Here is a 12,975-nt window from a genome sequence, read left to right as displayed (position 1 = left end):
AAAATAAGAAAAATTTCTTATGCATCCAACTCCTCAAGTACACTTTTGTGGCAGATACTGTTGTTTTGAAAGTACATTACATTATTAATGCAATTAGCATTCTTTGCTTGCATAAGCCGTTCTGAGCCTATCTAATCTAGCCTCCTACGCCGAACCAGTGGCCCATGCTATCTTCCAGCTTGGGCCACTCGTTATGGGCTTTTGGGTGTGATGCTGCCTTGGCCATTCTCTCCTTGTCATTTCAGCTTCATAATATCACTCTCATCATGTCATCGTCATGCCTTCTACTCTGACCCATAGGCCCAAGTTGTCTAATCGCTTGGGCCATTAGGCATGTGCTCATGTTCGTGATGCTGTCATAGTTGTCGCATCGTCATTCCAGATTTGTCATTCGACTCTTGCAATGCCATCGTTGTCATGCAGTCGCCATGTATTCATTGTTGCACTGCTGTCATGCTCGTTCAATCATATCACTCCAGTTTCGTCATCTGACTCTCGTCATGCCATCATCGCCATATGGGCTTTGTGTTACAGTTGTCACACCATTGTCATCTTATACTCGTCATTATACAGTTGTCCTCAGGCCACAGTCATGCTATCGTCATCACTGTGCTCATCACTGTGTGTCATACAGTTGTTGTCATGCGTTCATTGTCATACATTCGTTGTGATGCTGTCGCGGTTGTTTCATTGTCATCATTCTAAGCTAATCATCCAGCTCTTGTCATGCCATCGTCGTCATACTGTCGTCGTCACACTTTCGTTTTAACATCCTCATCATCCAGTAACATCATCCCATTGTTGTCGTGCCGTTGTTGTCATGCCACCTTTGCCGTTCCATCAACTTCAATCTTTCTTTGTCGTTATATCGTAATTATGCTGTTGTCATTCAGTCATGATTAGGCCACTGATTTCATACCATCATCGTCATTGCATCATAGTCAGACATTCACCATCATGCATTCATTGTCATATTATCGTCATCATGACGTCATGGTCATGTCATCGTCGTCACTCCAGCTTCATCATTAGACTCTTGTCATACTGTTGTCGTCATACAAGCTTCATGATACTGTTGTCGTTGGGCCATTGGCCTCATTCACTCCTTGTCATACCATTGTCCTCATACCATGGTCATGCCATCGTCTTCATTGTGTCGTCGTCGAACAGTCATCATGCATTTATTGTCATTGTGTCATCATGATGCCGTCGAAGTCCTTCTATCATCATCACTCTAACTTCGACATCCCAGCCTTGTCATCCCATCGCCATCACGTCATCGTCGTCACATAGTAGTCATCATACCGCTTTTGTTTATCCACCGATGTCATTCCTTCTTTGTCATTCTATCATAAACATGCTGTCATCATTCAGTCGTGATTATGCTGTCATGGTCGTACCATCATTGTCATTCCAGTTTCGTCATCCAGTTATCGTTCTACCATCTCATCACGGCAGAGTTGTCATCTTAGTGCCCTCATGTTGTCGTCACCAAACTGTCGTCGTCGTACCATAGTCAATTTAGGAATCGCCATCTCATTTTCATTTTGCCAGTGTCATCATATTGCCTTTGTTGTCTCTCTACGTCAGCATCGTACAGTCGTTGTCATGCTCATGGTCAACCTTGGCAAGCAAGTGCCATAGCAAAGTGGGATGATACCAAAGTTTGATACATATAGCCAGAAACAATGGAAGTCTCAGAATTACTGCTACATATGTCAAGTAAATGTGACTTCAAAAATGCCATCTGTACCTACATTGCTTGAATGCTAATCACATTACCTATGAAAGTCATTGTGAGGCAAGTTCTGCTGTAATTTGTTCTTTATGGTAAAAAGGAAATTTTTGTCAAATGTGCTCATTCTTTAGTGCATTACATTGATGCTGTTTTCGGCGGTTTCAATGTTAATCTTTGCGATGAAGTGACAATGAAGTGTACAAGTATGACGACCATATGCTGAGTGGCGTTGGAGTGGATTGGAGGATAAATTCTTGACTGCATAAACTCATGCTCACAAATAAAAATGGAAGATATCAAGAAGTGTGTTAAGTGGCTGGTAAATTAAGTGACTGTATTGTATTCTATAGAGTCTTATTGAATTAAGAAGCGGTTGATTATTTCGACTCTGTATTGTTTAATATAACCACTAGGTAATTCACTGCCCGTTCTGTGGTTCTCTCCTTTCTTATGCTTTACGTTCACTTATCAGCAAATATGCATTGTGGAACATCACCTCTACGTTGTTATTAATTGTGCTGGTCCATCGCGATGCTTTATGCAGGTTGCAAGACTGCCCAAGATACGGAGCCTTAGCAAAGATCTCCTGCTTGACATCCTAGAAGCATTGGCGGATGACATGAGTGATTCCAAGCTGTGTCAGGATGTGTCATCAGCGAGTCTATGCAGTGATTCTGCAGGATCGGCAAGCTTGGTGCTAGATCCAAGCCCTTACCACGAGAGTGGCTGCAAATGATCCTTGGTTCAAACTGCCCGGTACAAATGTATGCCTGAGCTTGTAGTGGTTGCAAGTTTTTCACCAACATCATGTGCCATTAAGGTCTGGAAAGACTGGTAACAAGTGAAATCTCACTGTCTACTCGTAATTCTGTTTTATGACGAACTTGCCAACTAGCAAATGGCCCAAGCTGCTTTCGCACAGTATAGGTTGATGCCTTAGCAGATGGTAACAGCAAATGCATCCTCACCACAGCTGTTGCTGCAGATTCAGAGACCAACTAGAATCGACCACAGCCCTTTATGTGCACCACATCTCACTGTTGTAACCTGAACATGTCACCAGCTAGACTGTGCAGCAGTTCACTGAGATACAGAAATCTTGTGCTTGTCACTCTAGGGTTAGGCTCACAAGACCAATTGATCCATCTGTCAAATGCTTTTACTGAAAGCACAACATGGCATGGTGGCGAGGCCTCACACATCTCTCTCTTCGTGTCCCACTTTCAGTAGCACCACTACAAACTAAGCCTGTGGTCTGGGTATGACACCACCTGCTATTCAATCTTAACCAAAGCTACATCTGCAAGAGAGCAAACAAGCTGTCCTATGGTACTTACAAGAAATGTGTGCCAAACAGGTGAGAACAGCAGAGTGGACCTGAAAGAACTAAAATTGAAAGGTCTGTGTATCTTATCAATAGTGTAACATGAACATTATTTTGGAAGGTGTTTTGGGCCTGCACTTTGTTGAGAGTTCTCAGCCTACTTCTTGTAGGTGTCCCATAGGAATCAACAGAATTTTGAGGTAGTGTGCCAACACCAAGCTACCACTATCTTTGTCAGTTCACCGTGTACTCCTGGTCTTCATTACATACACGTCTGGAATGCATTTCTACAGCTGGCTGGTTGTTGCCAGCTGTTTGTTAATAAAAGACAACGTTCTGCCAGCTACAAATTAAGATATGTACTGTAAATATTTGTGCAATTACAAAGCCCGTGCATATGAGGAGCCTGGCGGTCCCATGCTGCCAAGTTCCCATCAGGTTGGTGTTGTTCAAAGCATCTAGAACTCCCATAGTTGCTGAACACCGGACCTGGAGTGCGCTTGTACCTATTTACCGGTAGGTACCCGGCGGCAGCACTCTTAAGTGGCAGAGGCTTGACTATTTCACCAAAGATATGGTGTAACAAAGGGCTCCCAGAGGCCTTCGCTAATCTCTATAGAACCCCCGTTTGAGATGAGAACCCATATAAACAACTGAGCACTGGGTTGTGGTACATCTCTACCTATTAGAAAGGCCGGTGGGTTTCCGGCAACACCAGGATTCGAACCCAGGATCTTCTGCATACCTGGCGGACGCTCTAGCATTTCACCATCGCTGTGTAGCAGCTTCCCCCAGCTTCCTATACGTCATTGCGCTTGCCCGCACATTCACCCTTCACGATGGGGGTGGGAAGCCAGTGTGGGCACAGGGTTGTCTGCATTATGCAAGAGACCTATAAGCTCTGAAACAAAGTTGCGATCAGTTAGGGACAGTGGGCGTTGCTACTGGTTGCTGTGATTACAAGGTATACTATGTCAAGGTGTCATCAGCGTAATTTGGCATTGTGGTTGGCAGTCGGACTGCCACTTCATGTGTCTGCTGATGTGCCCATATGGTCTCGTAATTCACACATGGCAAGGGATATGTAGCAGGATACACAAGAAAGTTATCATTTGCCACATTGATCATAGCCAGCAGGTTACACAGGAAAGCTATCAATCACTGATATACCATAGCCTCCTATGCATTGACGATCATCTGCGGTGGTTTCTGCCACTTTTTTTTTTCCAGTTTGAAAGCTTGCTGTGCAGCCTAAAGCTGTGTTGTGAAGGTACGTAGGGTGGACTGTAGATAAACGGATGGTGACCTGATGCACAGCATGGGTGTAGTCCGACTTTCAACAAGCAACACTCTAAAAAAAATTTGCACAGATCGAGACGGTCACATTATATGGGCATCCGCACACTCCTCCCTTCCCAGGAACGAAATGGTGCACAACCTGGCTCGAGAACTGACGGGCCAAGCAGGTGACACGTAACAAATACTGGGAACGGAGAGACACCCGATGACCAGCTTTAACGAGATCACCAAACACTATAAATTGGGAAGGGCCCATTTCCCCCCAGCACACTCCTCGCTAAGTAGATGGCAAGCGACGGCATGACACCTCTTACAAACAGATACATATTCGAACCCGGTGGCCTACCACTGCTACTACCTGGACCTTTACATGGATAGATGTAGATTCTGTCAAGAAAGGGCGGACCTACAAACGGTTTGGGCTTGTTCTCGGACACCCACACAGAATAAAATAAAGACCAGAGAGCAGCGGGAGACCGTGTTGCTCAGCTCTGCACTGGAAGACCAACTCAAGGCAATCCAGCAGGCTGAAGATGCCGCCAGGGACCAATTGAGGGCTCAAGCCCGTTGTCTAGGTAGAGAGGCCTAGGTCTCAAATCTGCTGTCCAAAAATAAAGTTTATTCCTCCTACTTTGGGTCGTATATTGTCCCGCAAAAATCGCCACCTAAGCACTCCGTAAAGACAGTTAACCAGCGAAGCTGAAATGTGCAGCCCCAGTGTTTATCACTGGGTTAATCTTGACGGTTCATTAAACGACGGCATGGTAGGCTGCCGGATCTTCGGTAGGCAGTTGCTGCTTGCACTTGGCTGCACGAGCCTAGCGGTTCTTCTGCCCGAGCTGCAACATAGGTAGATGTAGATGAGCTCATTCTCGGTTCTGCTCGCGGCGTGACTGATCGAAAGCTGCTTGCTCCTTGGGAATATATACGACGCGTGGCCTACCCATGTCGGAGCCGGGGAGAAACTGCTGCGCTGGCTGCGCGCACGCTCGGCTGCAACGGAGAGCAACGACGTCACTACTGGTGCAGCTAATCGCGCATGTCTCTCTCTCTTTCGCGCATGCACATGGGGTTGCGCCGGAGTTTTCGGCGTACAGGCGACGGACGGACGAATCGGCAGGCCAAATACAACTTCGCTGTAATAATTATCTGCCTTGCTTGTGTTTACGTTCTTGAAAACTCTGCGCTGGATATTCTCTTGTCGAGAATGCAATGTGACGCTGATAATGCGCATTCCGTTCGTGACCAGGTAGCACCCGGCGCGCAGCATTAACGCAAGGAAATATGGGCAAGGTAGATGAATATTATTGTGGGACAAGCCTCAAAAAGGTGCAAACTTTTTTAAGAGTGAATGGCGTGGAGATGAGCGCAGTTCGGGACAACTCTTCAAGAGGTGCCGCGGGCCTGTGAGAGCAAATCGATGGGCCAGGAAGTGAAGTATTTGGAAATGACCTTATGCCCTTGCCCAATCCTTTCTGTGCGCCTAGCAATAATTCGCGTCCATTGGAAGTGTGACAAATGCGGCTGGTGCGAGTCGGGTCGGGCAGTGATGTCGGTGCCACGTTTTCATAGAATGCTGTTTCGCCATGTATTTTCGCTACGTTGCGGGTGGTTGCACTCGCGGTTGCTGCCTCATGGTGGCATGATTTCGATGGCTACAATGAGAAACTTTATTATGTCGAAGGCGCGCCTGGGCACGCCGGAATGAGGTCGCGAAAGAGGCACAGTGGGGGCGAGGCCGTCCTGCGCGCGAGCGAAGCGCGAAGGTTTCAAACGATGCTGGAGCCCAAGCTTGAGCGTGCGTTAGAGAACCGGGTGCGTGTGGTAGCGGCATGATTGCGGTGAAAGTCCCAGAATCGAGCGCTGTATCGCACAACACCTAGCTCTTTTGTTTTGCTTTATTTGCCCAAGCCGTTCATGTTCCACAAATACATGAATGTAGTTAGAAATACCTGAAAAGAAAATCGCAAAAAGAAGGTCACACACACATACGCAAAAAAAAAAAGGAACTGCGACAACGCTTCTAGAGAATGGCCAGATAACACCTAATTGCATGCTAATAGTAACTGTAGCCGCATTGCTTGTAGGCTTTGTCGATCGGCGCGCCACGCTGCGCGTCTGCGCACAAGTTAGTATTGGGGTTGGCGGCGTAGTGAGTGGCGCTCTGCAGTACTGCTGGTCGAGCGGCTTTGTTGAGCCATTGTCATTGTACGCTAATTTCTGTCCCCGAAGCCTGTAGGCCTTTATGCTGTTTACGCCCAAGAGCTTGTAGTGAGAAACACGCGTAGTGGGTGCGAAGTACGAGTGTAACGCTTTAATCGTGTTGACGGGAGTAGGGCCTAGAACAGCCGCGTCCATGACGGTGAAGACATGTTTACGCGCTACTGAAGGCACGACTGTTCGTTGAACTACAGCTGTTTCTTTGTTGCGATTCTGACCTAAAATTATTGCATTAATTTCGTGCAGACATTCCGCCTGACTTCCAGGTAATCCAGCGAAGTCATTTCTGACGTTTCCTAGTGTTGCCGCAAGCGTTCGATCTACAAGTCGGCTGGTGGGTTGCGCGTCCGCTGTCGTCTTTCGACTGCAAGTCTTCAAGTTAACCAACAGTTTTTCGAGCAATGGAGTCACCAACGAAGGTCAGCACGGTCAACGGCACGCTACAAACGGCCACTAAGCATCAGGACATGAGGCTGGAAACCGGCGTCGAAGGTAATGGCTACGGCCGCGCGGAAACCATTGAAGATATCATATCGGAACTCAACGCCACGGCCAAGAAAGACGCACCGTTGTCTGAAGAACCTTTCGACGTCATGTTGCACGGACAACAATCCCTTGTTCCTGACGACCGGTGCGATCCGACTACTGATTCGAAGGCTTCATCATCCAGCATTGTAGACGGCGGCGAACGGGACAGCACGCCGGCTTCCACGCGTGAAGAATCCAAGCCACCGACTGTGGCGACGAGCGTTTCCGTCTCTGCAGAAGGTGAGAACATTGTAGCGTCACGCGCAAGTGAAATTGATTCAGAGGATGCCAGCAAAGTAGAAAATGCAGCCAACGGCGATAGCGATCAGCCTTTAAAATGCCAGAAAGCTTCGGAATACCTAAACACACTTGAAACTGACGCAGCAGAAAAGTCTGTGAATGAATGCAATGACAAAGAAACAACCAAGCCTGTCCCGGATTTTACTGACGCAGATGTTGGTTCAAACGAGGTTATCACAAGTGATATAAAGGCACCAGATGAGGCTGTAATGTCACCCCGCAGGACTGCCCGCCAGAGAACGGCCAGTCTAAAGTTGACAGAAAGTGTCACCAGCAGTCCCAGTCGCAAGCGTCGCCATGGCAGTGAAGCTTCTGATGTGTCTTCTGTTGATACACCACCTTCAACAAAGCAAGAATCAAAACAAAGTTGCATTACATCAGACAGTGAAGTTGATGTTCCCCTTGCAAAAAGGAGGTGCAGAATGTTAAGTGCTGATGGTAGTGGTACCAAGGCTACAGTGAAAACCAACAGGCTTACTTCAGACAGTGAAGGTGACAGCCCTCTTGCGAAAGTAAAGCGCAGTCTCAAACTTGCAAACAGGCTTGCTTCAAATAATGAAGGTAATAGCTCCCTTGCAAAAAGAAAGCGCATTCCCAAACTTGCAAGCAAGGTTACTTCGGAGAGTGAAAGCGACAGCCCACTAGTGAAAAGGAAGGACAGTGCCAAAGTGGCAAAGAAAATAACAGAGCATAGTCAAACAAGAGAAGGTGATGTACAGTCTGCAGAGCCTGCTAGTAAGAAGATATCAAAAAAGAACCTATTGGAGGAATTTCCAGAAGATAAAATAGTGGTGAAAAGTGACAATGACAGGCCAGGTCTGCAAAGTTCTGAGCAGAATAGCACCAAAAGAGGCAAGCCCACAGACAGTAAAAGGGTACAAAACTTGGTAAACAAGGCTAAGAGAAAAGCTGTTCATGAAGAACGTCCACTGAGCAGCACATCTGTCGATCACAGCACACATGAAGGTCGTGAGGAGTCGTGCGGGGTCTCCAAGCCAAAAAAGGCCAAAGACAAGGCTGGCAACAGCGTTGAGGGCATTCTGGACAGTAGTGGTGCAGCATCTGCCACGGTCGGCAAAAAGAAGAGGCTCATGAAATCTAAGGAACTAAAGAATGATAGCGCAATCAGTCTGAATGTTGGAGACATTGGTGGCAGTGGTGACACTCAATCAGATGAGACAGGGAACAGTTTCCCCGAACAGAACAGCTTTGCCCAGTCAGCTGAAGCTGTGTCATCGTGGTCGCCAAACCATTTTAAAGCCTCTGATCATCGTCTTCAGAAATCCATCCAACTAAGTCTTAAAGACTGGGTGCCATCTGTCAGACCATCCTATCTGACTATTGAAGTTCCATCAGTTAGTGCAAGGAGGATGTGGGGCCCCAGTTTCAGTCGCCAAAGGCCAACCGTTGTATTTGGTGGATGTGACCCACTGAATACATACGTAAATGTGGACGGTGTTCGTGTTCTGCTACTTCAGTGGCAGAAGGTCTCAAATATCATCCCAACCATTCGCCTTACGGACATCTTTCAGTGCTTCAAGCATATGTGAACAAATTGTTTACTCCACTATGAATACCTCCATGCTGCTTCATTTATTTTACAGTGTGTTGCTGTTTGTGCTTTGCATCTGCATTTCTTATGGCTTTCTTCTGCACATCATCACTGTTGGCATGACATTGGTGTGGTCACAACAATGAATTACACTGTTGATCATTCAGATTAGGCACAAATGTTCGGCAGCATTTCTGTTGTTCCCATTGGACCTGTGTGGTTTCTCAATTGTGCTGGAGTAGTGCATGCTACTAGTCTTCTGTTTGCAATGTATTTCGACCACCATACTCTTTTGTCGACAGTGAACTTCATGCTTCTTTTTTAAATAAAACATTGTAATGGATATTGTAGCATCACTGTGTCCTTAGCATTTATGGAAAAGAGATAAATAGCCAGAATGGTCGTTTGATGTATTAGCATTCTTCATGCACTTTCTGTTAGCTATCTATCAGTGTCCCTAACCAATTTCCCACCAGCTTGGATCACTGCGTAGTCCGTGGTCTAATGGGCAGAGCATCACGTTGCTGTTCTGAGGGAATCTAGTTCGAAATAAACCATCGGACTGACTTGGGTAACTGGGTGTGTGCTATACGTATATGCAGCTCTTCAATGAACCTCTTTGGCACCAAATTGGGTCACTCGGTATGTGTCGCTCAATAGTGACCAAAAATGTCCTTGAAAATTTATGTGGTGCTGGGTGGAATTGAGCCCCTGCCATATATTCAGACAATCTTGCTGAATATATGTTCAGACGCAGACTTCATGATGCAACTGCTAGATGGTGCAGCATGTCCAGTGAGAAGCACGAGAGAAGAGCCCGATGCATACATGCCTCACACACATGTTTCGGTGTTGGAAATATGGTGTGTTGCTATGTTCTTCAGTGCAAATCGCATTAACGTTGGCGTTCATCATGAGATAGGTACTACAGGAATTTTTTTACATTAAATTTGTGAACGTGTGCATAACCTGGCTCATGATTTTTTTCTGCCACAGCTGGTAGTGTGCTTAAGCAACAACCCAGTGTGGCAAGCTCTTCTGTTGTGCATCTGCTGAAGCGATTTTTTTGAAGTAAGAGAATCTTCAGCAGTACTGTAGCTGTACTGTTAATGCATGAATAACTTTCAGTATAATGCTCGACATGAAAAAAAAAGGAAGCTTTTGATTGTGGGAGCTTGGTTTATATGCTTCTGCTTCAGCAAATATCTACAGAACACAATATTTTAATCATGTGCTTGAAGTCCAAGTGACATTCGCTCAAGTGAGACCAGTATAGCCCAACTGACCTAAGTGACTAATGGCAAAATCCAGTGTCTACTGTGTACCTGTGCCGGTTTTCGCATAGAATGTCCACAGGCACAGCTGTCTTTTTTTTTTATGACTGCTAAAAAAAGAAAAAAAGGAAGCTGGCACTCATTTGTATGAACTGTTTTTATTCTGCAATTGTGAACTTGTGAGCATCACTAAATGTAAATGTAGTTAGTCTGTCTGTCCCGACATATTCCTTGATGGAAAAGACAGTGTGTACACATGGGGTGCTTTGCTGTAATATATGTGGGTGTGCTTTTCATTGTTAAAAAACATAGCTGTGCAAGTAAGTTTGTATTTGAAGAAGGAATTTTGTATAGGGAGACTGGTTCCATTTCCTTTACTGGGGCATTTATGTATATAATGCTCTACAGTAACAGGCTTTCAGCACTTGATTAAACTCAAGACGTCTGTAGTTGAGCAAGTGATTTACGAACATTCTGGCTCGTCAGTAATCACTTTAAACTTGAATTTCTAGAACAGTTAATCTGCTATCAAGTCCAAGCCATACAGGCCAAGTAACATGTGCTCTAACAAGTTGTGTGTGTTTTCTTGAAATATTTTTTCATGTAAACCACCCTTTGCATTGGAATATTCACTCATGGAAGTTATTTGTTTTCTGTCAATGCTCTTACTGAATAAAATGTTCAAAAATACAAGCTCAAAGTCCCAGAAGAAGAAAGAAAAGATAGGGAGGGGGATACTAGTTCTTTTCACAAATATCTAGGCTCTACGTCTACATCTAATTATTTTGTAAATGCCACCTTTCATTCAGTGTTTATGCTATTGCAGTGCCAGTGGTGTAGGAGTAAATAATGTCTATACTCGAGGACAACTTTCTGTGGCAATGAAGAAAAAGCTACTGGGGCAGAGCCTCTGTATGCGTTACCGCAGCAGGTAGTCCAACAAGCTGTGATAGGGCTTATGGTTTCTTGGAACACATGCTGAATCAGTAACTTCCATGTGCAACAGTTTCACTTTTGCAAAAGATGGGGCAAGAGCCACAAAACAAGCCAGATCTAACACTTGGTGGTATATTTTGTCTTATTTTGTTGTAAATAAGGAGTTTTTCTCTTTCCCAGCTTAAACAAACAGGAATGCTCTTGCACGAGCACTCTTGTGTGCTCTTTGCCTTCGTAGCTTTCCCTTTATTGCCGCAGCAAGTTGTCCGTGAGTATAGTGCATTATGTGCAGTTTTGCCCTTAAGATCCACACGAAAATCTAGATCAAAGGTTGGTCATTAAACATTGTATTGCTCGGCTGATTTTGTCCAGAGAGAAAGGTCAAGTTAGGTTGGGGGAGGGCGTCGTCTGCTGTCAGACGCCACAGTCTTCTTGCTCAAGGCATAACCTCATCTATGCCATGGCACATCAGCTCTTGGCCTTCCCTGGTGGCCTCTTTTGAGTACTTTTCAGGTTTGGTAATCTGACAAGAACCAGTTTATCAACTCTGACATGGCTGAGGGCGACAGGAAATCTGCAATTATAGACAGTTTGCACAGACGTCATTGCAGATGCCATCTTTGGGTTATACCAGGTCGAGAAGCGATGTAAGCAAGAAACATGACAGCATGATTGGCATTTCTTACGTTGAACGTCAAAGCGATAACATTAGTAAACCGGTGAAAGATAGTCTCTGTCAGAAAGCAAAGCAGTGTGCACATGATATGGTGCACTGACGTCATCGTAGCTGCCATGTATTGGTACTAGTGTGGTGAGAGCTGCCTCCGTGATGTCGCATGAAAATTACCTATTGATGATGAGAGAACAAGACTTCCAATGTAGTGCTGTGCTACTAAACAATCTGGTGGCATGTGTATGGACCTTGCAACTGTTGGGAACTTGCGTGTGGCCTTTGACATGCAGCCACACAATCTCAAGCTTTCTTTTCATATCCTGTCATGCCCTTGTCCACACATAAACAAGATAATTTGAGAATGTCATTTCATTTTCCTATTTGAATATTGATACATTCACCAGTGACATCTTGATACTTGCAGTAACCACATGCTCTGTGGGAGTTTGGTCCCATGGCACTGTGTGCACTCGTGGAGAACACCTAACAACTAATAATGAGACAGTGATTTTGTACTGCTGCTATCCTTTTGCAAAATATGAAGTTAGCCACAAATTATGCATGCGAGTAAAAATCATGCAGACACCTAGTAAATTCTTGAAAGTGGAAAGCAAAATAACAGGTTGAACTTGCCTTAACCTGTTTCCCCTCAATTTGTCTGTATGTACTAGGAAATTACATCACTGTAACACCAATTGTTATAGTGCCTATGGAAAGGCTGTACTGTAGATACTGGATATGACACCTCAGCACTGTCTATCTGTCGAATAATCTGCACTTTCTGTAGCACCTTGGTTAGCTCAGCTAGTAGAGCGATTGTGCTAGGAAGGCGCTGCTGCCAGGTTCGATCCCTGGACCTTATGAAATTTTTCTTCAGCAGCGATACTCAATAAAAAAACTATATGGTTTTGCTTCATATCTTCATGCTACGTGTAGGTGGATCAAAAGCATCCTTTTCAGGCTCGAGCATTTTGCAAGGTAATTGAGAAAGTGCTAGTCAATCACTAACACTTTTTTCATGTTACTGTGTATGGCGTAATAAATGTTGGCATCAGTTTCAATGAGCTCGATCAACTTACATTACCTCTATGCTCTGATAGCTCTACCTTTTGTCATTTCGCTGTCTGCTTC

General features: G+C 45.2%; 2 protein-coding genes across 5 annotated transcripts in view; both read left to right on the top strand.

The window, feature by feature from the left end:
- Lztr1 (Leucine zipper like transcription regulator 1) overlaps positions 1 to 3,418 on the top strand; it is a 73,060-nt gene extending 69,642 nt beyond the window's left edge. For all 4 annotated transcript variants that reach the window (XM_075684440.1, XM_075684437.1, XM_075684438.1 and 1 more), the window contains one exon: positions 2,283 to 3,418. In XM_075684440.1, the coding sequence (XP_075540555.1) occupies positions 2,283 to 2,474 (192 nt within the window). In that variant the 3' untranslated portion in view covers positions 2,475 to 3,418. The remainder of the gene's footprint in view (positions 1 to 2,282) is intronic.
- A 3,062-nt stretch (positions 3,419 to 6,480) lies between these two features.
- On the top strand, positions 6,481 to 9,304 carry LOC142575249 (uncharacterized). The gene has a single exon (XM_075684441.1). It carries the CDS (start codon positions 6,983 to 6,985, stop codon positions 8,957 to 8,959), a length of 1,977 nt encoding a protein of 658 aa, XP_075540556.1. The 5' UTR covers positions 6,481 to 6,982; the 3' UTR covers positions 8,960 to 9,304.
- The last annotated feature ends 3,671 nt before the right edge of the window (positions 9,305 to 12,975 follow it).

This window comes from Dermacentor variabilis, chromosome 3 (genome assembly GCF_050947875.1).
Source record: "Dermacentor variabilis isolate Ectoservices chromosome 3, ASM5094787v1, whole genome shotgun sequence".
In the NCBI taxonomy this organism is placed as follows: domain Eukaryota; kingdom Metazoa; phylum Arthropoda; class Arachnida; order Ixodida; family Ixodidae; genus Dermacentor; species Dermacentor variabilis.
Note: the sequence above shows the minus strand (reverse complement) of the source record. Positions and strands in the feature narration are given on the sequence as shown.